The sequence below is a fragment of the Lithobates pipiens genome, unplaced genomic scaffold, assembly GCF_037356315.1.
Source record: "Lithobates pipiens isolate NorthernLeopardFrog02 unplaced genomic scaffold, aLitPip1_a1.2 Scaffold_22, whole genome shotgun sequence".
NCBI lineage: Eukaryota > Metazoa > Chordata > Amphibia > Anura > Ranidae > Lithobates > Lithobates pipiens.
Genome location: NW_027507784.1, coordinates 122,568,613 through 122,594,720, shown reverse-complemented (window position 1 = coordinate 122,594,720; position 26,108 = coordinate 122,568,613). Strand labels below are relative to the sequence as shown.

Sequence of the window (26,108 nt, the reverse complement as noted above, 5' to 3'; positions counted from 1 at the left end):
TCCACTAGTCTTTCCCATAAATCCAACCCCCTTGCTGCATGAAGAGTCCTTTGCGAGAGATTCTACAAAATGTTGAAGTTGTCTATACCTCCAAAGTATCCCAAGGAGTTTCCCCATATTTTTCTCGTAGTTCCAATAATGAACAGAGGACATTACCTTTCAGAACATCTTTAAATCTTAGATGATCACAGAAGGTCCATTTTATATATAGTCTGTTATCTTTACCTGGAGGAAATCGTTATTACCTGTAAGGGGCATCAAGGGGCTGTTATATCGCCAAGATCGACTTTTAGAGAGCTTATCCCATATTCTAAGTGTCTCTAGAGTGATTGGGGCTATATCTTTAAGGAGTCCTCTGCATTGGTTTGGTACCCAAAAGATCTGCCTCAAGACTGAATTACTCAAATCTGACTCATGTGATACTCATTTTTTATCTGAAGCACTATGGACCCAGTCCATGATTCTCCGTAATACTGCTGCCTCAAGGTATTTTTCAAAATCTAGAAGAGATAGTCCCATCCTCTCTTTTGATCTATTCAGTGTTCTATAGGCAATGCTACTCCCTCTATTACTCCATATAATTTTTTGTAATATCAATCTAAGAGTTTTAAAATAAGCCATAGGATTTTTTTTTATCGTGAGACGCTGAAAAATAGAGGGCCTTTGGGAGGATCATCATTTTAAACGCGCTTACAACAGTCTCTGGACAGGATAACTTTTCAAATCTTGCTTGGTTTTATTCAATAGAGGCAGGTAATTATCCCGATATATATCCATTATTGATGTTGACAAAAACAATCCTAGATATTTCAGTCCTCTCTTCCTCCATTTAAAGGATATAACATTTTGAGATCCCTACCTTCATCTGAGGGAATGGAGATATCTAATATCTCAGTTTTCTCCATATTTATCTTGAGGTTTGAGATACCCCCGTAATTATTTAATTCTGTCAAAACCTCCGGGAGTGTTTTTTTGGGATACGTTATGTATAACAACCTTATCCGCGAACGCAGATATCTTATGTTCCTGCCCCGCTACTTCTATACCCATGATTTTTTTATTAGCTCTTAGAGCGGTTAAGAGGGGTTCCAAGGAGAGCACAAAGTAAAGGCGAAAGTGGGCAACCCTGTCGTGTACCATTAAACAACCAAAAGGTCTCAGATAGGGTTCCGTTAACTTGAATTTTAGCCGTAGGATTCCAGTATAGAGCCTCTATCTCAGCATTCACGGGCCCATACCAAATCTAGGTCCGTAACATAAAATCCCAGTCTAATCTATCAAAGGCCTTTTCGGCATCTATTGATAGAAAGAGAGCAGGCTTTTCCCCCTTTTTTGCAACATGCATCAATAAAGTTGTTCTTAGTACATTAGTATCTCTTGCCTCACTCCCGGGGACAAAAGCTGCTTGATCATTTTCAATACAATCAGGCATTAGTGGTCTCAATCTTTCAGCCAAGATCCGAGCATATGTTTTAACATCCTCGTTAAATCAAGGATATTGGCCTAAATCTTGAACACAATGCTGGATCCTTTCCTTCTATTCATAGAAGTGAAATGTACGCCCCTAGTGCTTCTTGATGAATTTTCAGACCTTCCCGATGTAATTCAAATATATAGGTGGAAAAAAGGGGACAGGACACCTATAAACTTTTTAAAGTATAAAGATGTGTATCCATCCGGGCCCGGACTTTTACCCACCTTACTTTTTATAATTGCCTGCTCAATTTCATCTCTGGAGATATCCTTTTTCTAATTTACTTGAATCCTCCTCCGATATTTCCTGCAGCTAAATCTTCCGTAAATACTGATCTATTTTATTCAATTTTGTCTACCTTCAGGGTTGTGATTAGTATTTACTTTATATAATGGATTGATAATACTCCAAAAATTTTTTACTTGCATCTCTAGTAGAGTATTTCATCTCTCCTTTTTCATCTTTGCAATATAGTTTAGGTTCCTTCTAGGTTTAATCACCCCGCCAACATTTTCCTGGGTCTGTTACCAAATTCATACTGTGTTTTAGCTGTTCTAATAAATGCACGCTTAGTTTCTTGTTCCATCAAGTCCCTCAGTGCCTCTTGTTTTCCTATCAAATCCTTCTTTATTACTATACTTTATTATCAATAACATTTTTATGTGACTGCTTCAAATCCAGAATTTCTTAAAAGAGATCGTTTATGAGCTGTCCATATATTTTTTTCTCTCAACTCCTCCTGCTATTAATCTTCCTTGTATAAATACTTTATGTGTTTCCCATAGAATAGATGAGTCGATATTCTCTATATTATTCTCTTCAAAAAAACAATTTCATATCCCTTTCCAGATCCTCCACTATACCCTGATCATATAGAAGTGATTCTCCAACCTCCTGGTTCTGTGCCTATCCGATATATTTTTCAAATCCAAATAAATAATGACCGGGGCATGATCCGAGAGGGTGATTGATTTCACCTCTGACTTTAATAATCCCTCTAATAATTGGTGGTCTAGGAAAACAAAATTAATTCTCGAATGTATAGTAGGATGCATGATTCTCCAGGCCTCCACAAACTGCTGTTGATGTAACTTGTTTTACTGCCTTAAGGCGTTTACCCTCTGAACGTAGGGAGAAAGGTTTGGGCATCCAGGGTTGGATCAAGCACAAAATTAAAATCCCCAGCCATAATTACTTTCCTTTCTTTGAAAAATTGTCGAGCTTATTCATGACTTTTCTCAAAAAGGTACACGGATGAATATTAGGACAGTATATGCTCACCGAAGTATAATTAATATTAAACATAGAACCCTTGAACAAATACCTTCCCTTAGAATCAAATTCCATTGCTTTTAAATTAAATACTGTATTTTTATCAAAACCTAGTGCTATTCCCTTAGATCTCTTATCAAAAGAATAACCACGATACCAGACTGGGAATTGTTTTCAGAGTTCAATCAATCCCTGGATGACCATTTCAAATGAGTCTCTTGCAGAACACAATATTAGATGACCAACTTCTTAATTCCTGCAGTATTTGATGTTGCTTGCTCGAACTGTTTAAGCCCCTGACATTATATGTCACTATCTTCAATGGCCCCATTTCTTACATAGGTAGAGGGTAAAATCCCACATGGTTTTACTATAAAAAGGTAATACAAGTACTTCTAATTTACCCGAGATCCATTTGATTAACACGCAGCAAAAAAACACACAACATGCCCTAGTGAATCCTCTTCTGAACCCTCCCCCCCACCACCCAACCTACCCTCTGAGTATTATGGCCTAGCTGGCTATCACCCAATTTATGGGCACTTAGCCAGGAAGGGCATCCCTTGGGGGGTATATTAGCCCCCAGGTCCCCAGGTCCGATTCCCAAATCAGGGATGACACTGGGAGAAAAGACAGACATCGTGAAACCCCCCATGCACCCCAAGCGAGTTCCTACCTTACTAAATCATTATACCATTACCCCCCCCCCCCCCATGCTGTGCATTTATTTAATACTAAATGTATTCTATTTGATAAACTCTACATTTTTTTCCATTGTTGATCAGTTAACTTCCCCCAATCTGTGTTTTTTTCCCCCCCAGTTTTCTAAATGAATGCCTGGCAGATCTAGTTTACTACAAAAGTCTTTCAGGTCTTCTGGGAATCGCAGTGTCCTTGATTTTTAGCTACCAGACATGCTGGAAAGCCCCATCTATACAATATTTTTTTTGCTTGAAATTGATTTATCAAGGCTTTCAAAGCTCTCATTCTGAGCAAAGTTTCTTGTGACAAATCCGTAAAAATGAATGTCTCAATTCCATTGAATTTGGTGCAGCGCTCCTCATGCTGTATGACAACCGTTTTATTTCATATTGAGTAAATCTCACTATTACATCTCTTACAGCTTCCATTGATGACATGGTTGTTTTTTGTATCCGATGCACTCTATCAAAATGTATAGGGGATGATATTTCTTTGTTCAGTATTTGTATGTTTTTTTCAAGGTCGCAATTTTTCATGGACTCAGGAAGACAACGACTCCTTAAATTATTTTGTCCGCTGCTCTTCTAATCTGTATCGTAAATTCCTCATTTCTAGCCAGTCCACCCTGGCCCGCAGCTCCAGAATTGCTTTTTAATGTTCATCCAAGTGAACTTCAGATTCTTTGACCCTTTGTAGTACATTTTGTATGTCCATTCTAGTAGCATTCAATTCTCGTTTAATCATGCTCTCAAGATGAGACATCACCTCAGCCATATGTTGCTTTGTAAGAAGAGCTAGTAAGCCATCTGCATCTTTATCACCTACCATTTTCTGTTGCTGTTGATCCTTCAGCTTACTTCTCCAGGCCCAGCGCTTTTATTCATTGGATTTTCTGGGGAAGAGAATATTGTCTCGGGACTGTCAATTATATTTTCAGCTATATAACCAACTATTTGTTCCGTTTTTTGGTCAGCTTCATCTGGTACCATATACTTTTTTATAGTTGCAGTTCTGGCTAATTGATTCGTTTTTACCCCCTTCCTCCCCATATTTTCTTTTCCCGGGTTGTTATTCCTTGTATTCATCATCACAAAAAAAATAAAAAATAAAATGGGATTTTTTGTACTCACTGTAAAATCCTTTTCTCTGTAATTCACCGACTGACACAGCTTCTTCTCTTTAGACCATTGGGTTGTTATGCCACCTTCAGGAGAAGACTAGACATTACATGCTAACATGTGATAATACAACTAGAAATTTCTAGTTCCGCCCAAGGGGGGGCAGCTTCAGTACGTCAACAAGCAGTATAACAAAGAAAAATATGAGGGGTGGGTACTGTGTCAGTTGGTGAATTACAGAGAAAAGGATTTTACAGCGAGTACAAAAAGATCCTATTTTCTGACATTCACCGACTGATACAGCTTCTTCTCTATAGATCCCCAAGCAGTGCCAAAACGAGGGGTGGGGAAAACAGCATAAAACTTCATCCACCATGGCATGTGGGAGCTAGTACAAACTTTAACCACAAAAAAAACTACAGTGTGTGTGGAAAAAACACCACAAAAAAACAGGGTGCTACTACCCTTAAACCACACCAAAAACTGCGGTAACGAATGTAACGAGTGCATTAACTTAAAAGGTACTGCGATTTTAACCCCCCCCCCAAAAAAAAAAAAAAAAAAAATGGAAAAAAAGGAAAAAATTGCATATGCAATTGCAACTATACACCCACCTGTAAAACTTTGCGGCCAAAACAGGCATCACACGATGCACTGACATCTACCATGTAGAACTTTGTAAACGCGTGGACAGACGACCAGGTGTGAGCCGTGACTGGAAAGGGGAGGCACCTGCCCGTTCAAGGGTAGGCTTGTACTACAATCTGTCTGATCCACCAGGAAATGGTGGCCGACAAGACTGCCATGCCTTTCTGTGGACCAGTCACCGAAACAAACATTGAGTCTACCTTCTGGAAGGGAACCGTGGCAGACAAATACACCTTCAGAGCCCGAACCATGTCCAGAGCATGAAGGGCCACCTTCTGAGGATGGGTTGGCTTAGGACACAGATGGTAACACAATGTCCTCATTGATGTGAAACACCGAGAATACCTTCAGCAGGAAAGACGGTTGCGGACGCAACACCACCTTATCCTTGTGGATAACCAGACAGGGCGACTTGCAGGACAAGGCCGCCAGTTCTAAAACCCTCCTGGCCGATGTAATGGCCACTAGGAAAGACCACTTTCTGGGAAAGAGTCAACAGGTGAAACAGTTATTTCCAAATGGCGGTTTCTGAAGCTCTAATACCAGGTTCAGATCCCATGGGGGTAACGGTGGACGCACCGGAGGGACTAAATGTTGCACCCCTTGAGCAAAAGTACTCACTATAGAGAGATGCCAGGGGTCGCTGAAAAAGCACAGCCAAAGCTGATATTTGTCCTTAAATGGTGCTTAACGCCAATTTCTGGTCCACCCCTTGCTGAACAAACAGCAGGATCCTGGATATAGAAAAGGAGCACAGATGCCATCTTTTCTCCTCACACATGGAGATGCAGGCTTTCCAGGTACTAAGATGTATCTTCCAAGAAGAAGATTTCCGTGCTCTACACATAGTTGGGATCACAGAGTCCGACAGACCCCGGTTCCTCGACACCTGGCTCTCAATAGCGTCTGGAGCGTCTGCCACCAGGCGCACTAGGTCTGCGTACCAAGAACTCTGAGGCCAATCTGGGGCAACCAGTATTACTGGGATCCCCTCGGCTTCCACTCAGCGAAGCAGACGTGGTAACAGTTTCAGTGGAGGAAGGGCGTAGATTAGCTGGTACGGATCCCACGGAGCCACCAGCGCGTCTGACATCTGCCCATGGATCTCTTGTCCTGGACACGAATCTCGGCACCTTCCAATTGAGACAGGAGACCAGAAGATCCACGACTGGCGTGTCCTACCACAGGCACAGTAGCCTGAACACCTTCGGATGCAACGCCCATTCTCCTGGGTCCAGCATCCGATGACTTAGCTAGTCCACCTGCCAGTTCACACCCATGATGTAAATGACCAACAGGGCTGGTACATGTCGCTCTGCCCACCGAAGTATGTAAGCGACCTCCTGTGCGGCAGCCGAGCTTCTTATTCCTCCTTGGTGATTGACGAATGCTGCAGCAGTGGCGTTGTCTGACTGGATCCTGATGGGACGCCCTTGCAGTCTCATTGACCATGTGGAGAGGCATAGCCTGATCGCTCTCAGTTCGAGCAGATTGGTCAACGGAGGAATCCAAGTTGATGATCAGAGGCCCTGAGACGACTGAACTCCCATCACTCCCCACCAGGCGAATAGGCTGGCATCTGTTGCGATCACCATCCATTTCAGAGGTAGGAACGACTTCCTGGACTGAAGCACCAGGGACCTAAGCCACCAGATCAGGGAACCCCTGACTAACTGGCTCACCTGGATCTGTCGATCCAGGGACAGCAGAGATCTGTCCCACTTTGTCAAGATCTCCTTCTGCAGTACTCTGGTGTGGAACTGGGCATATGGGACTGCCTCGAAGGAGGCCACAATGAGTCCAAGGACTCGCATGCAGAAGCGCAGCTACGACCACTTGCGGTTCATCAGCCATTTTACCGTGGCTCTGAGAGTCTGCAGCTTGTCTGAAGGGAGAAACACTCTCGCTTCCCTGGAGTCCAGCAGCAAGCCTAGGTGCTCCAAACGCTGGGTCAGTACCTATCACTGCCTTTTTTAGGTTCAACAGCCACCTAAATTCTCGCAGGGTCTGAATCCTGAGGCCACAAGATGCTCTCAGGAGCTTCCAGCGATCCAGCGTTGCAGTAGCAACGCCAACACAGGAGCCAATACCTTGGTAAAGACTCGGGGGGCTGATACTAAACCAAAAGGGAGAGCCACAAACTGGTAGTGGGCTTTCCCGACTGCAATCGCAGAAACTTTTGATGCCGGAGGCGACCCCCCCCCCAACGGAGTTATGGGTGGGGTCAAACCTTCATGCGGTAGCACTTTTGTTCGCAGGCTTGTTAAGCTTGCAGTTCCAGGGACGTTTCTGCCCTTCCGTGGTCGTCCTATCAGGCTGGGGACATTTAGCCGAAGCTCCGGGCGGACGAAAAAGCCGTTTGTGAGCGGAAAAAGAGGGCCGTTGCCTACGGCGTGGCTCCTTAGCCTTCCTGGCCTGTGGGAGTAGAGAACTCTTACCACCAGTGGCATTCTTAATAATGTCATCCAAAGAGGCTCCAAAGAGCCAGTTGCCAAGGAAGAGAAGATCCATCAGGCAGAGGGCCAGGGGCCGCTTTTTTTAGCACCTTGCTCCCATGCACCGCCTCCATCTTGGCAAAAAACTAATTGAGGACCACGACAAGGTGTCTAAGGGCACTGCTCATTCCGCAGGAGAACCGGTTGCAATTGCCTGGACTTCGGGGAAGAAACCCCAGTTTCTGAAGCCCTACCCTGTCTGCCACCCGAAGGGGACTTACTGCTGCCGGCCGAGGGGCTCTTTCCCGCAGGACTCACCACCCTGAAAGGTTCTGCGCCATCCAGCAAGTAGTGCCTGTGGTCTCTCTTGGCTCCCAGGTGCAGAGGGATCCACTCTGTCAGTGGAAGCTGCTGTTAATGGCGCTGGAACCGCTCTGCAAAGTGCTCAGGCTCAAAGAAAATGGCCGCCCAGCGTCCAGCATAAGGGCATAAAACACTGGGAAAATGGCCCCAGAGCACAGGGACACATTCTGCCGCTAGAAAAGGCTGAAAAATGTGTTCAGGCTTCTAGAAAATGGCCGATTTTTCTCACCGTAAAATGGTTTTCTCTGTAATTCACCGACAGACACAGCTCCTCTCTGTAACTAAATGGGTTGTTTAGCCTGCCATTAGGAGAACTAGGCAAAATTGTTACACAATACACAGAACTTTCAGTCACCCCCCAGGGGGGCAGACCCTGTGCTAACAACCCTCCCTGCTGCTCCCAGTAGATTCAGTACGTCAACAAGCAGTATAACGTAGGGAAAAGGAGGGGTGGGTGCTGTGTCGGTCGATGAATTACAGAGAAAAGGATTTTACGGCGAGTACAAAAATCCTATTTTCACTTATATTCCCCAACCGAAATAGCTCCTCCCTGTAACTAAATAGGACGTCCCCAAGCAGTGCCAAACGAGGGGTGGGAAAAAACAGCATTAAAACTTCATCCACCATGGCAAATTGGAACTAGTGAAACTAAACCCACAAAAAATAAAAATAAAACAGCAGTGTACGGAAAAACACACCGCCATAATTGGGCATTCTCAACAGGAGAGATCAACAACACCGCAACCTGTTTGCGGAAGTAATACAACAGTGCATTGACAAACAGTACTGCGTTTTTATCGAAAAACCAGGAAAAAAAATCTCAATTGCAACTACACGGCCGCCTGCAAAACTTTGCGGCCAAAACAGGCATCAGCCGATGCACCGACGTCTACCTTGTAGAACTTGGTAAACGTATGGACAGACGACCAGGTCGCCGCCTTACACACCTGAGTGACAGATGCTTGGTGTCGGAAGGCCCAAGACGTTCCGATTGCTCTTGTAGAGTGGGCCCTAACTGGAAAGGGGGGCACCTGCCCCTTCAAGGCGTAGGCTTGGACTACAATCTGTCTGATCCACTGGAAATGGTGGCAGACGAGACTGCCATGCCCTTCTTTGGGCCAGCCACCGAAACAAACGGCGAGTCTGACTTCCGAAAGGGAGCCGTAGCAGACAAGTACACCTTCAGAGACCTAGCCACCTCCTTGGGGTGCTTCGGCTTGGGACACAATGATAGTAATACAAAAAAACAAAAAAAAAAAAAAAAGCCGAAACCACCTTCGGTAGAAAGGACGGTTGCGGACACAACACCACCTTATCCCTGTGGATGACCAGATAAGGCGACTTGCAGGAAAAGGCCGCCAATTCCGAAACCCTCCTGGCCGATGTTATGGCCACTAGGAAAACCACCTTCTGTGAAAGGGTCAACAAGGGAATCTCCTTTATATTCTCAAACAGCGGCTTTTGAAGCGCCAACACCAGGTTCAAATCCCACGGAGGTAGCGGTGGACGCACCAGAGGGACTACATGTCGTACCCCCTGAACAAAGGTACTCACTAATGAATGAGACGCCAGGGGTCGCTGAAAAAAAAGTCAGAGCTGAAATTTGCTCCTTAATGGTGCTCGACACCAACTTCTGATCTACACCTTGCTGAAGAAACAGCTGGATCCTGGATATAGAAAAGGAGCGTGGATGCCACCCTTTCTCCTCACACATGGAGATATAGACCTTCCAAGTATATGGTATATCTTCCTTGAAGAAGATTTCCGCGCCCTCAACATAGTTGGAATCACTGAGTCCTACAGACCCCGGTTTCTCAACACCTGGCTTTCAACAGCCATGCCGTTAAAGCCAGGGATGGTAAAGCAGGGTGAAAGATTGGACCTTTAAGTAAGAGGTCCTCCCGCAGTGGCAGCTGCCAGGGAGCGCCTGCTACCAGACGCACCAGGTGTGCGTACCAGGGCTGCTGAGGCCAATCTGGGGCCACCAGGATTACTGGGACCCCCTTGGGTTCCACTCTGCGCAGCAGGCGTGGCAACAGTTTTAGTGGAGGAAAAGCGTAGATCAGCTGGTACGGATCCCACTGAGCCACCAGCGCGTCTGCCCACAGATCCCTGGTCCTGGACACGAATCTTGGTACCTTCCGATTGAGGCCAACAGATCACCACTTCAGGCACAGCAACCTGAATATCTCTGGATGCAATGCCCACTCTCCTGGGTCCAGCATCTGTCGACTCAGATATTCCGCCTGCCAATTTTAGACCCACGGGATGTAAATGGCCGACAGGGCCGGTACGTGTCGCTCTGCCGACCGAAGTATGTGAGTGACCTCCCGAGCAGCGGCTGAGCTTCTTGTTCCCCCTTGGTGATTTATGTACGCCACAGCCGTGGCATTGTCATTATCCTGATCGGACGCCCTTGAAGACTGACTGGTTGGCTCATCTGGATCTGCCGATCCAGGGACAAATAGAGATTTGTCCCATTTTGTCAATATCTCCTTCTGCAGGACTCTGGTGAGGAACTGGTCATAAGGTACAGCCTCGAAGGAGGCCACCATGAGCCCCAGTACCCGCATGCAAAAGCGTAGCGACGACCACTTGCGGTTCAACAGTAGGTTTACCGAAGATCTGAGAGTCCGTAATTTGTCTGAGGGGAGAAAAACCCTCACTTCCCTGGAGTCCAATAGTAAACCCAGGTACTCCAGACGCTGAGTCGGTACAACCACCGACTTTAGGTTCAACAGCCACCCAAATTCTTGCAGGGTCTACATGGTGATTGCCACATCCTCCTCTAATTCTGAGGCGGAAGATGCTCTCAGGAGATCGTCCAGGTAACCAATGACCGCGATCCCACACTGCCTCAGCAACGCCAATACCGGAGCCAGTACTTTGTTAAAGACTCGGGGGGCTGATGCCAGGACAAATTGGTAGTGGGCTTCCCCGACTGCCAAACGCAGAAATTTTTGATGCCGAAGGCATATAGGTATGTGCAGGTACGCATCCTGGATGTCCAAGGATGCCAGGGAGTCCCCTTGATGGAGTGCAGCGACTACTGAGCCACTGATTCCATTCTGAACCTCTGCACTTTGACAAAGTGATGGAGGGCTTTTAAGTCCAAGATCGGACGTACCCCTTCCTTGTTGGGAACCACAAACAGATTTGAGTAGAATCCCTAGAAGCGTTCAGATTCCGGAACTGGTACAATCACCCCCTGATTCAGCAAGTCCCTCACTGCCCCTAACAGGGCCTCCCGGCGAACCGAGAATACAGGTATGCTGGAGGGGAAGAATCTGTTTGGCGGCCAAGAAAGAAACGATCTTGTAGCCTGTGGAAATCAGGTCGCAGACCCATTGGTCGGATAACCGGGAGGTCTACTGGGCTACAAACTCCCGAAGGCGACCCCCCACCCGAGATGTGGGTGGGGGCAAACCTTCATGCGGTAGCACTTTTGTTCGCAGGCTTGTTAGGTATGCGGTTCCAGGGACGCTTTTGACCGTCCATGGGCGTCCTGTCGGGCTGGGGACATTTTGTCGAAGCACCGTGCGGACGAAAAAGCCGCTTGCCTGTGGCATGGCTCCTTAGCCTTCCTGGCCTGTGGGAGTAGTGTACTCTTGCCACCCGTGGCATTTTTAATAATGTCATCCGAGGCTTCAAAAAGCCGGTCTCCAAGGAAGGGAAGATCCAACAGGGCTTTCTTGGATGCTTGGTCAGCAGACCAGCATTTTAGCCAAATCAGGCGCCTCAGCACCACAGCTGACACTGAAGCCCTGGATAACAGGGGGAGAGCATCCAGGGCCGCGTCACAGATGTACTTAAGGCCTTGCACTAGTTGGTCTTCTAGTTCCACGCAGACAGGGGAGGCCTGTTGCTCTCCCAATTCATGGTACAAAAGTTTTGCCAACTCAATCAGTGTCTGCGACACCAGTGCGGATGCCAGTACAGGTTGCACGGCTGACCCCACAACCGTAAACAAGGAACGAGCCACCGCCTCGGCCTTCCTATCCGTGGGATCCTTGAATGCAGGAGTCCCCTCAACGGGGATCGAGGTTACTTTATTTAACCTGGATACTGGGGGATCCACGACCGGAGGAGCCGACCATTTCTTGAGAAGGCTGTCCTCAAAGGGGTAATGCACCGCCAAGTTTTTGGAGATCGAAAAGGTCTGTTGCGGGCGACCCCATTCCCTGTAGATGAATTTGTCAAAGTCAGTCAAATACGGGAACACCTTAGGTGAACGTGCTGGCTTGCGGGACCCAAAAGGGACCGATGCATCAGCAGAGGGATCCACCGGCTCCTGAATCTTCAGTGTATCACGCACAGCAGTGATAAGTGCTTCAACAAACGCTTTGTCACGCCCGGACGGGGAATCATCCTCACTGTCCGAACCGTCCTGGTCAGCCACGTCTGATAGGTCAGAGCAGGGGTCACCAGCTGCAGCAGGGCCAGAGTCTGCATCAGCTCTCCCCAGAGGACCCGGGGGGGGGGGCAGGGGCCTCTTACGTGCATTTTTCCTTCCACGCACCGCCTCTATTTTTGCAACAAAAGACCGCCGTCAGGGTGTCTATGGGTACAGAGCCATCTGCAGGTGACCCGGTTGCAATAGCCTGGGGAAGAAACACCAGTTTCTGAAGCCATGCTGACCCTAGCCTGTCTGCCACCTGCAAGGGGACTTAGTGTGAAGGCCCCACCCTTCTGCTGCCGCCGCATGGGAGGGGTACTTGGCGCCAGACTCACAATCCTGGGGCGTTCTGCGAATGCCACTATCCATGCCTGTAGTCCCTAGGAGGTCACCCAGTTGCAGAGTGAAGAAAACGGTGTCGGCAGCAGCTGTCTATAATAGTGGTGAAACGTTCTGCAGAGCTAGTTCCAGCATTCAACAAAGAGCCATCCAGCATCCAGTCACACATTGGACACAGGAAACAGCATGTGAGAGCACATGTAAAGCTGTCACAAGAGAACTGCGGTGAAAAGAGCGCTCAGGCTTCAAGAAAATGGCCGCCAATGCAACTAATAGGAGAATCCTATAGAAGATGGCTGCTGAGGCTCACAAGTGGAAACTGCATTTCCCACAGTCAAGATGGCCGCCAGACAGCACCAAGCGGTGACAGGACAAACCCAGAACAGTGCTGCCTGCCTACAGCAGGAACACCTCCACAGGCACCTTTTGTGACCCCCCAGACCGGAACCAGGACCAACGCTAGCCACACAAAGCCCCCACAGGTGAGAGACCCAGAGAACCCCACACACACACCGCCTGTAGCACATGCAGCCACCCCCCTCAGAGGGGAGATAGGGACTTGGGAGAGAAGATAGGGATGTGAGGTGGCCCCCGAATCGACCCCCCAGGGAATGGCCCAGCTGCTCACCCCACCGAAGAAGGGAGAGCCGTACTTACCAGTCCTGAAGAGCTGGGAGACATTCCATCACAGACCTACTCCTGCGCAGTTACAGGGTAGCTGTTGGCCCAGTATACTGTGATCCAGACATCAGTAGCCCGGTCATATGTATACCCCGGAGCATTGAAGCTCACCGACCACCTCTGGAGCTGAGCCATGTTGTGGCCTGCTGAGCCTTAGCTGCGGCCTGCACATGCTCGATGGCCGGACTGGGGAGACTACAAGGATAACTTAACCAGCCTGTCACCCAGCCGGCAGTTGATAGAAGATCCCAGGATCTTTCATCTTGCGCAAAAACATCAAACCTGCAGCAAAAACATGGACCAAAAGGGCCCGCAGGGTTCCTAGGTCATTCTCCCTACTAGGCAAAATAAAATCTGAATCTGCTGAAAGCAGCGGGGAGTGTTGTTAGCACAGGGTCCGCCCCCCTTGACTGAAAGTTCTGTGTATTCTGTAACAATTTTTCCTAGTTCTCCTAATGGCAGGCTAAACAACCCATTTAGTTACAGAGAGGAGCTGTGTCGGTCGGTGAATATAAGAAACAAACAGTAAATGATATGCAATAAGCGAACGCTAGAAAGCAATCTAAAATGCAGGAATATGCAGCTAGATACTTCAACGTCAATACAGCTTCTGCTAGAATGTTTTTTTCATTATATTGTTCTACCTTTTTAAAGAGCAGTCAATAAAGCCGGCAAGTTTTCTTTTTCTCCCCCAAACAATCTTGCAGGAGATAATTTAAGCAGGGCAAGGCAGATCAGCAGGAAAGTTTTTTTATTTCTTTCAAACAATCTTGCGGAAAATAATTTAAGCAGCAGCAAAGCAGATCAGCAGCATATAAAACACATTAGCATTAGCTTTGAACTAAAGGTTCTTATCCATCCTCCCTCTGATGCTCCTTCAATTAAAATCCTCCGGTAGTCAGTCTTTAAAGGCAAAGCTCACAGTATATGTTTTATTATAAAATTACCTCTAATTAGTCAGTTTCTTCCCCCCCCCCCCCCCCCCCCAATTCCTACCCAGTTTTCAGGACTCCTCTATGGCTCTGAAGGATCCCCGCTATACAGTTTTCTCCGTCCCCGAAAGCCTCCGAGCATCTGTGGTGGAATTTTCTGTAAACCTCACAGTCCTCCGTGGTTTCTACGGGCCCCACACTGGCCGAAGCTACCGCCGTTCTGGCCGTAAGACACCCACCACTGGCAGCTCCGATCCAGACCCAGGATCACTCACCTCCCAGGCTCTCCTCACAAGCCGGCCAGGGAGGGACTAGATGCACCGGCACTCACTGACACCACCGACTGCCTCAAGCTTCGTAGCGGCTTCACTTACTCTGGCTCCAACTGGCTCCGTCCATGCTCCAGCACGCGACCAGGAGAGCGAGGCAGATGGGGAAGCAGGTGTCAGGTAACAAGGCACAATTAGCGGGTGTCGGGAATTAAGTCTCAGTTTCTTGTTTTATAAAATATCAGGCATAAGTATAAGATACAGCTCAGCTTCCTCCGTTTCTCAACCCAGCTTACACAGCAGCAGCATAGGGCTCACTCAGAACATAGTGGGGCTTGCTGACACTCTTGCTCGAGGTAACGCATAGAGCCTCACAGCACGTTCACAGTTAGCGCCATCTTGTGGCTCCACCCCCGTCAAAGTATAAGCTCTTAAGACAGCCATAGATAGATTGAATTGTCCGGTTCAGCAGGGGCCAGCCTAGATTTGATCCACTTATGGACAGGCTGGTTGTACCAAAGTTGATCCCTCAATCGACTTTGGTACAACCAGCCTGTTGAACTTTTTTTCTATGCGATTACCGCTGGCAGCTGTAGCCACAAGCAGTAATCATTGTGTTCTGCCAGCAGTTAAAGCTCCCTGATGGCAGAACATAATAGCACTGCGGGCGAGATTGCTCCATCAACACTAACTGTTGGAGGAATCAAGTGATTTTCTTTCCTTCCATCCGTTGTGGAAGGAAAGAAAAATCACCATCTACAGCTGCTTTATTCTTCTAAACACAGAGAGAAGAGCCTAGGTGTTCTGTGCAACAATCGAAATACACAGCGTCTAAAGTTTTAGAGTGCAGTATCTTCTTCCATTTGTTTATGTACGTTTAATGTCAGAGGGAAAAATGAGACTAAATCCGGTCCCAACAATGCAGTTCACAAATTAAAGTGGTTGTAAACCCTGTACCATCACTTTTACCTACAGTTAAGCCTATAAGATGGCTTACCTGTAGGTACCGTGAATATCTCCTAAACTTGCAGTGTTAGGAGATATTCACTGTATCCCCATGTCGTCATCAGCAGAAGCGCACTGAAGAAACGGCTCGCTCGTACCGTTTCTTACCGTTTTCTTCAGAAGCTGTGCCGTGACTGGAAATAACTGCAACAGCTTCAATCTAAGGTAAGCATTTCATAATGAGCTAGTATGCGATGTATACTAGCTCATGCCTGTCTTGCAGGTTGTTTTTTTTACAACCACTTTGAAAACTAAATGGCATAATCCAGTTGTGTTTTTAAACAAGATAAAGCTGCCAACAGCTACAATACATTCTAGTATCTATAAAAAAAAAAAAAAAAAAAAAAAAAATGTATTAAAAAGGTTAATTCCAACCTACCTGTAAATTCCATATCTTAGAGCACAGTGCAGGATACAGGCTTGATATTCATAGACCCTTGGTTATACGGTGGTACCTTTAGGTGATCGAATGTTGCCAAAGCTTTGAGGAGACGCCTCCTCTAGGAGTCCCCAGGAGGTGCTGAGCACCAATATATGGAATTCACAGGCAAGCCAAAACTCCTTTTACCGTAGCCAATGTGGATTTTTGAAGGATGTCTCGTGCGAGGTGTTGAAGTTAGGACAATTAGGGAGCAAGTCTTCCTGAGAAGCTGTAGCTTTGGGGTATACACTCATGGCTCTGACCATGTCCAGACAGTGAAGAGCAATCTCCTTTGGAGCAGCGCACAAGCAGGGAGGGATTAGGTCTTTGTTGAAGGGAAGTGCTGATGCCACGTGATAGCCCCCAAGGTGGATACCTTAAAGGAAAGGTCATGCAATAGAAGTTCCCTGATCTGTTGAAAGGGTGGTTTCAACAGGGTAGAGAACAAAAAATTGAGGTTCTAAGGGTGGTTTGAAACACAAAACACCTTGAAGCTCTTGTTAATTGTTGAGGCCGGGTTCACACTATAGCGATGCGGGAACGCCGCGAATCCGCGGCATTTACCCGCATCGCACACCTCCCGCCGGCAGTTCACACTGCCCTATGCGGACGGCTGGGAGTGTCAATGTTATGTTAATGACACCCCCAGATCCGTCGGCATATCGCAGTGCGATCTGCCGACTCGCACAGGAATCGGATCGCATGGTGTGAACCCCCATGCGATCCGATTCTGTTGCGGACCCAAAAAAGGGTCACGTGCAAGTTTGCTGCGGGAGCGCTGCGAATTCAGCCATACTATCTGTATGGCTGAACTCGCATCGCTACGGAGATCGGATGTGATTTGCTGTGCGAATCACATCCGGATCTCCCCCCGCAGCGGTGTGAACCCAGCGAGAAATCTCTAAAGTTAAAGTGTCTACGTTCACACCAGGGAAATATGTTTTTTTTCCAGGCATGATACTAGGTCTTTAAGGAAGTGGATTTTCTTGCTTTTAGCAATATATAGACAACATACTCAGACTATTTAGTCCCTGAAGACCTGGGCTTCAACAGCCATGCTGTTAAAGCCAGTAATGGAGAAAGAAGGAAGGAAGGAAGGAAGGAACAAGTGTCCTTGAGAGATCTGACTATGCTTCAAAGCAGCCAGGAGTCAGCTTCTAAAAAGTCTGACTAGGTCTTTGTACCAGATTCATCGGGACCAGCTTGGTGCAATGAAAATCACTAGTTTCTTGGTTTGCTCTATTTTGTGGAGCAGCTGAGGCATAATTCGCACTTTAGAAAAAATTGATTATTCTAAACAGAGTCCAGGAAATTGTCAGAGCATCCCATACCAGTGCTGGAGGATCCTCAGTTTTGGCCACAAAGGTAACGTGTATAATCTGAAGGCCAGGACATCCATGTCCGTAGTCCACCATCTCAGACATATTTGTGGACATCGGGGTAAAGTACCCATTACCCTTGATCCAGGCAGGCCACAGAGGTAACCTACTGACCAATAGTCCACGCCTGGGATATGGAAAGCAGAAAGCGCTGGCTAACGTTCCTCAACACAGGAGATGAGATGATCAGGCTAGATTCCTTCAAGGCTACAGGACTTCTAGATGTTGGTGGGAAGCAAGGCTGCCTCCGACGATCATGTTTTCTGAACCGTTAAGGATTGGAACAGTACTCTCCAGCCTGAGAGACAGGCATCTCTTGCCATGACCTTCCAGTGATATTGTAGAAACGACTTCCCCATTGTCAAGGCTGGGTTGAAAATCCAAAAAGCTAAGGAGTTCCTTGCCTGGCTGCATAGGAGCATAGGCATGTTGAGAGAAGGAGCATGTTTGTTCTATATGGAAAAGCTATTGTTTTGAGGGACCTTAAATGGATTTGATTGAATATAAGAGGAAGAAAGGAGGCTGAAACAAGGCCAAGAACTCTTGAAGAATCTCAGAGGGATGTTCTTTAATCCTAAGGTCTGGGCATGAGAGCTGAAAGATCAGTGTTTTCTGGAAGAAAGACTTTTGTTTGGGCTGTGTCTAGAATGAGGCCCAAATATTCCTGGCAAGGGAAAGCTGGAGAGTAAATTTTAAGTTTGTTACTCAAATAAAAGCCTGGAGTGTCTGAATTGTCCTATGGATGCTTACAGATAACTGGAAACAAGAGGAGTCCCTCAAAAGAAGGTTGACTAGGTACCCTGTGACCTGAACACCCTTAGTTCTTAAGGTGGCAAGAAGCAATGCAAGTACCTTTGTGAACAGAGAACAGGTCAAACTGGAAAAGCTTGTCTCCTACCGCAGAGTGCAGAAAGCACTGATGAGGTGGGTAAACCTGAATATGCAGATAGGCATCTTGGATGTCTACGGATCACAGTTATTGCCCTGATCTCAGAGAGGCAATGACTGAGCTTGCATATTTCATATGAGCTTGAAGGCACTTTTTTAGGGAATTTAGGTGTCATCACCCCTGTTGGGTTTTGGTGCCATGAACAAGTTTCATTAGAAGGAAGATGTGAGGTGTCTGAGTTTGGAACTTTATTATAGAGGTATGTTACCCAGAGAAAGGCAAACTAACAGACATCACCGCCTTCAACCACACTTTTGAGTGAGGGTGAATTTCATTCTAAAGAGGGCTTTGGGTAGACCTGGTGGATTTTATATTCCAAGACTTGTGCCAAAAAGAAGAAGCTTAACTAGAGCACTGATGTGCTCTGCATTTTGAGCCCCTTAAGAGGATTTTGTGAACCTTCGCAGTGAAAGAAGCACCTTTCCTCCTGTGACATCAAAGGGCATATACGTGAGGCATCATCATGCAACTTCAGCTGATTAGGCCTTGAGCTGCAAGAATCAGTGCATGTGGACAGAAATTAGAGCTGTTCTGGAGAAATGTGTCATAATTTGTTTCAGGGCATCAACGCAAAAGAGCAAAGCAGAACATAACTGCAGTGAATGCTCAGTCAAGGTAGTTCTGGAATACAGGACTGTATTGGTTGTTGTTGAATCGTAAGCCTGTTTCCTTTACAAATAGGATGTATATTCTTGCCACTGCCGACTCTGAAAATGTTAGTTGTAACTACTGTTCAGGGTAATTTCATCCAACAGCCATAGTATACACCCATGTCTTGGCATAATTTACAAGCATAACACACTAGGATAAAGGCCAAAATCAGGGGATGCTTTGTATTCATTTCACAGAACACAAAGTTCCCTGTGAATGGCTGAGTAGCCCAACTCAATTTATTTTTTTCCAGGATTTGGATGGGAAGATCCCACTGCCAGAACACAGGGCTGTATACCGTACGCAACTGATGCCCCACACACACACACACAAACACTTTAACCACTGGCATTGGTGGGCACTGGTGGGCATTGAGCGACAGCAGTGATGGGCAACATTGACTGGCTATGCTAATGGGCACTGGTGGGTACCGATTGATGACACTGTTGGCGCTATATTGCAATCAGGGCACTAATGATTAGTGCCCTGATTACATGTGTAGATGTCCCCCTGTGTTGAAAAGCCGCTGATCAGCTCTCCCCACCACACTCAGTGTGAGGAGAGGAGCGCTGATTACCGGCATCTCAGTGTTTACATGTGACCGGCTGTGATTGGACACAGCCAATCACATGGTTAAAGAGCCACAGACGTAAGATAGGGGTCGCGCTGTGTCCTAGCAACACAGCAGGTGCACACAAGAGTGGCCGTTCTGGGACACCGTCTCAGAACGAGAGCCTCGCTGCTCCGCCATCATTTGACGGCGGACTTGCGGCAACTAGTTAAACATTGCTTCCAGCTGTTCATGAAGGTAGTAGTTAATTTGGACCAGCATGGTCTAAATAAACTTCACTAAAAGCTGGAGATCAGCTTTAAAATGTAGACTGAGGTGAAGGCCTGCTGTAACTGATGAGAGGCACTACCATGTTTGACCTTGAAAATCATCTGGCAATACTAGCCAAGAGCAAGGTTTATTTAATGGTATCCATCTTACCATTTTGAAGACCACCTAGTCTCCGCTGGACCAACTCTAGGTGATGGATGTACTCTGTAATTGAATGCTCAGGATCTCGAGAGGTGTATTGTGATCTTTCTGGCGTTAGGGCAGGCGAGCGTCCAACCCTGTCAAAAGAATAAAAAAAAATTACCACAAACTCACTCAGCTTACTTTCACAAAGCCTAATAATAATGCCACAAATAGAAATGTATTTACTAACCGTCTTGACGTCCAAGGCAATGGCTTTGGAGATGGAGTAGCATTAAGAGAAGAACTATGGTGGTGACCATATGATACATCACGAGTTGGAGGGGAGTTCAATATAGTACCACTCAGGTGTTGTAAAACTTCTGATCTGTTCATTTGCACTGAAACCAAATTTGAGAATAAGTCAAACTACCACCACATGAGTCTTCAGAATGTTGGCAAAAACTTAAATAGAACAGGTGGTAATGTAGAACAAGCTTATTCAAGAAAGCCAATTTAAAAAGTATAATGACATCAAAGTACAGTAACACAACAGAAATAATGTGAAATCTGACTCCATTAAAAGAGGGATGTGTACTCACCGTAAAATCCTTTTTTTTTTTTTTTTTTTTTAAGCCCACTGAGGGTCACAGGAAGAAGCCTTACCTTTGGGCAAAACTGCAGCCTACCATAGGATCTGACACTGGCAAACAAAAGCCCAGAATAACCCCTCCTGCTACCAAAATGTCATTTTGTAGCAAAGCAACACCGAATGTATGATCATAAAACACAAAAGAGTGAAACCAAAATGGATTGCAAAAAAAAAAGTGGTGTGTACAAAAATCACGCTTTTATTCTAGTCTATTGAGGGACATAAAAAGTCTAACCTTCTGATGTCCAAAAACATGAACCTGATAAAACCTACAGAATGTGAAAACAGAAGACAATGTAGAAGCCTTTCAAATATGGGAAATAGTTGCCTGTTAATGAAAGGCACAGATCTGACACAATGATCCTTGACAGTAAAGGATGAAACCCTTAGTGTCCGTTTGGAATGACAAAGGGAATAAGTTTTCACGACGAGTGAGACTCGAGCATCTAGACGATTGAAGATCAATTGCTTTTGGTGAACTGGAACCAGAGGGTCTGAAGAACAATGTCCCGGCTGAAGTAATAGACAATACTTTAGGCAACAGATGTTACTAGATCATTTGTTTTTGGGGAGTTATCCAAACCATTGGGATGCGAGTACTGAAGCGCTTTATTTGTTATTGGCTGAAGCACTGTGGCACTTTTTGGAATAGGAATGCACAGAAGATAAAACTATGCAAGTCCTTTTCTTTTAAGAGCAATTTTATTCTTTGCACAATATTAATGTTTCCAAGCACGTTTGATTGCCATCGACTTGGTTGGAATTCATACGCAGTTTTTTTATATTACACTTTCGTTTCCTACTATATTTTTTGGTACATATGCCAATTTACACTTTTTAATTTGATCTTGGGGTGTTTATAGGGGTACACTTTTTTGGTAGCCGTTTTTTTGACAAGTCCTTACCAGTTTAAGTAGACGCAGCAGGTTTTTAATTGTATAAAAGCTGGTTCAGGCCTAGCTGAAGGAAAGTAAGGATGCATTGCTTTGAGGAACCCCAGGGGTGCGAGCTCCAAGGCTCACGGCAAGTGAAGAATGCCTTTCATGTCTAAAGGTAAACCCTGGAAGAAATAGACTTCCTAGATATTAGAATCATAACATAAGACTAAACAGTCCTTCAAAACCTGGGCTTCAGCAGCAATGCCATTAAACTAGAAACCGTGAAAGAAAGATGGCAAATTGCTCCAGAAGATTGTGATGGACAAGGCAGAGCCCACAAAGCATTTTCCAGAATTCTTACCAGATTGGCATACCACATCCACCTGGGCCACTCTGGAGCAATGAGAATCACTGAAATGAGCTCCATCTCAATTATGTGAGGCAGATAAGGCAGACATTTCAGGGGAGCAAATGCATAGATGACAGTGTAGCATGCACAGCTTTCGCTCAAAGATCACTGCACTCAAAGAAACTACAGGTTTTTTTTTTAGCCTTGGTAGAAAAGAGGTCCCGTCAGGGGGCAGAAAGTCTCACTAGTAAAGGGAGGCAACGACAGATTTGGTGGAATCCATTTGGAATTTCTGTACAAGAATGAAGACATTCAGAGCTTTTAGATCAAAGATAGGGTAGATGTACCTCTGGGTTTGGGAACTGAACAGGTTGGATTCAAATTCCTGCAAATAGCACTTATACAGCAAGTAAACAGAGTGGGTACAGGGCAGGATGCAAAACTTCACTGTTTAGTTCTGGCAAGCCACCTTTTGCACCCAAGGATTTAGGATGCTGGTTGTCCAAGCATCAGCAAAGGCTAACAAAATGTCCCTTTACTCTAAAAGTAGAGCAACACCATGCCTGGACTGAGTGCCAGACACTGCAGGTGGATGTGGAGCCATGCTTGGGGGTAGGAGGGCCGAGGCTCATGTCACCACATACCCAACAATGGCCCGATTACTTGTATATAAGGGCTTTTACTTCTTATTTTTTGAGTATAATTTAATAAATATTTTAATTAGCAGTTTTAAACTATGTGGTTCCTTTGGTCCTGTTTTAGTACTATGGTGGAGCCTGGCAATGTGGATGATGGAGATTACTGATGGATTAAACAAACAAGAGGGATCCTATATATTCAGACACCATTAATATTTTGACGGCTTCAGAGCCAATTCACTTTGGTAATCACTGAGGTGATTAATTGGAGGAAGCACCACATCTTCTTGGGGTGAAGTGTCTTTCATGTTTTGGGACTTTTATTGTATTTTGACTTTTATGGACTAGCTTCTTTGTCTTTTATTAGTGCTTTACTTCGTTTTATGAGCTAACACAGCATCCCATAAAACTTCTAAGAGAGACATCCCCCAAAACATGTGGAAAAAATAGGATTTTTGTTCTCGCCAGAAAATCCTTTTCTCTGAAGTTCGACGGACACAGCATCTTCATCTTGACCTTAGGGTTATAATGGCCCCTTTAGGAGAGGACTAGGCAGAAAGTGTTAAAAACAGCACAACACTTGCACAGTAACGCCCAGGGGGCAGTCCTACTGGCTGTAACCCCTCACACTGCATCCAGCAGCTCAGTTCGTCAAAAGCAGTACAAACATAAATAGGAGGGGTGGGTGCTGTGTCTGCCAATGAACTTCAGAGAAAAGGATTTTACGGCGAGTAAAAAAATCCTATTTTATCTTTTGTTCATCGACGGACACAGCATCTTCATCTTGACCTTAGGGATGTCCCCAAGCAGTGTCAAAGAATCGAGGGGTGGGAACAGCAAGAAGATAACTCCACCCATAACAACCAGAGCTCCTCAATGGAGGAGTTGCAACCTTAAACAGCCGCCTGCAAAAGCTTGCGGCTGAAGCAAGCATCCAAAGAAGCGCTCATATCAACCTTGTAAAATTTTGTGAATGTGTGAATGGACGACCAGGTCGCTGCCTTACACACCTGGGAAACGGAAGCTTGATGTCAGAAAGCCCAAGGAGGCACCAATTGCCCTGATAGAATGTGTCGTGACAGGAAAGGGAGGCGCCCGCCCCTTTATGGCATAAGCCTGAACCACAATCTGCCTAATCCATCAAGAAATGGTGGCCAATGAGACCGCCAGTCCCTTCTTCAGACCATCCACTAGAGGCAGACCGATATATCGGTAGCCGATATTTGCAGTTTAATTAATTGGCATCGGCCGATTGTGCTGATAAAAAGGCCGATTAGAACTACAGCGCGACTTGCAAATGACTTCTGTAATAGAAGTCAATGCAAGTTGCATGAGTCTTCAGAGAAGCGACTTGTTTCCTCTCTGGGGAATCTGCCAGGAAAATGAACTGAGATCTGTGTGGAGGAGTTCTCAGTTTAACCATATAAAGACTAAATCTTTTGTGACACTTGTTGCTTACAAGTAAAAATCCTGTATTTTCTGCCAGAAAATCACTTAGAACCCCCAAAAATTATATATATTTTTTAGCAGAGATCCTAGGGAATAAAATAGATGTTGTTGCAATATTTTATGTCACACGGCATTTGTTCAGAGGTCTTTCAAATGCAATTTTTTTGAAAAAAAAAAAAAAAAAAAGACACTAATGATTTAAAAAAAATAAAATAAACGAAAACAGTAAAGTTAGCCCATTTTATTTTCGTCCAAAAGTTTTGACTGAGAGATATTGATAGGTTTGTAGCAACATCAAACAATAAAGAATTCAGAATTAAAGAATTCATTACATGCAACACCTCATATGTAGTTTATGCTATACAATGCCCTTGTGGGCTGATTTATATAGGTCGCACGAAAAGATTAAGGATCCGTATAGTTGAACATGTTGCCAACATTAAATTAGGTTTTAAGGATCACAATGTATCGTTACACTTTAAGCTCTACCATAATCAGGGCTAAAGTTTTTGGGTATTGATCATATGAAATCTGCTTGGAGAGGGTCAAATCTAGTACGCAAGCTTTCTAAACGCGAGACCGATTGGATATACCTAGCGGATACATTGGTACCAAAAGGGTTAAACATTGACTTAGATATAAATTGTTTCATCAGTGACTATTAATTCCCCCTTTCATTGGCCATTGGTTCCAATGTACGCTAATATATTCTAAGATATTGTACATCAGCAACACTTGTTATTTGGGGTTGTATAATTTTATAGAATCCGAGTTTTGGTATATTTAAATCTTTGTAATTTTCTTACCTTATTTGTGCTTATTATTTTTGAGTAGCACTATATGGTGGTTTCCACCTATTTCAGACGCACACTGTCTCACCATTTCTCTCCTCTTTCCCTTATATATGCACTTGAATTTAGTGTATGCATATATTTGGGTCTTGAGACCTTTTAATTAAAAATGTTTTTTTTTATACTCTAAGTGATAAGCAACCAATTACAAGTCTATACGGATGATATCGAAACTAGTCTGCTTATAACATGTGGGTATGTGATTAATATCATAATAAGGAATGTTTTGGTCTGGATTAAGCATGTACTTAATTAGCAGTCTTTAAGGGTTTTCAATATATATTTATATATTTTTGTATATATATATATCTTTTTTTATATAGCGTTACCATTATCTGTCACATATATTGCGTGTGTAAAATGTGCATTCTCTGTGGGGTAATCCTGTTTGTCTCCAATGACAGTGCATTCGTTTTTATGTTATATGTTTTCTGCCTTTGCCGTTTGGCTATTGATTAGGATGGGTAAATGATGTATTTTTAGCCTGCTGCTCCGGGTGTTGATGTCCCGTTATTGCCGTAGTGAATATGTCTTTATTCGCTGGTCATTTTACTATGTTTGTTTACTCGCTGCGTCCCCCCACTGTGTGTAGAGCGCTATGCGTCCGGTTTCCATGACAGTGTGCAACGTCATGTGGGCTGGGAGGCGTGTGATAGGCTCTCGTAGCGGTGGACGTGGCGATATAAACCGGCCTCTTCAGTCGTGTAGCCACTCCCTCTGTTGAAGTCGGAAGGGACGAAACGCGTCAGGGCGTGGCCTACACGACGTTCCTGGAAGTGACAATTGCGCTTCACTGCTGACCAGATCCAGGAAGTGACTCATGGTGTCAGCATAGAGACACATGCGGAGGTTCCTGGCGTTGAGAGATACGGTGACAACACATCTTTTTATGCAGTTTTGATTGTAATTAAATGTACGCAGATTATTATATGGGGAATTTTATTAGCTTGTGGCATTGATTTTAAAATAAACGGAATTATGCTATGTGCAATTTCTCCTCTATTTTATGATGTGTTTGGAGTATTGCTGAAAGCTGGACCCTAGTGGATGACATTTGAAGAGTGGTAAACCTAGAGAGGGAATATCTCGTTAAAGGCACCATTTACAGCTTTGTCTGGTGAGTTTAACCCCCTAAGGGGGACGTATTACACGTGGTGAAATCCGGCAACAGTCTGGTGGATGGCACACTAATAGCACTCTGAATAACCACCGATATCACCTTGCAACGCTGTTTATAAACACTACTGTCATCTCTTCTGCACATTAAGGACCTTTAATAACTCTACGAATACGTAT

The 26,108-nt window shown here is 45.2% G+C and overlaps 1 protein-coding gene across 5 annotated transcripts in view; it reads right to left on the bottom strand.

Annotated features, from left to right (window-relative positions):
* The window catches only part of PCNT (pericentrin), a 293,476-nt gene that overhangs the window by 12,617 nt on the left and 254,751 nt on the right, over positions 1–26,108 (bottom strand). For all 5 annotated transcript variants that reach the window (XM_077448179.1, XM_077448184.1, XM_077448180.1 and 2 more), the window contains 2 exons: positions 20,249–20,396; positions 20,026–20,153 (listed from right to left, as the gene is read on the bottom strand). In XM_077448179.1, coding sequence (XP_077304305.1) covers positions 20,026–20,153; positions 20,249–20,396 — 276 coding nt within the window. The remainder of the gene's footprint in view (positions 1–20,025; positions 20,154–20,248; positions 20,397–26,108) is intronic.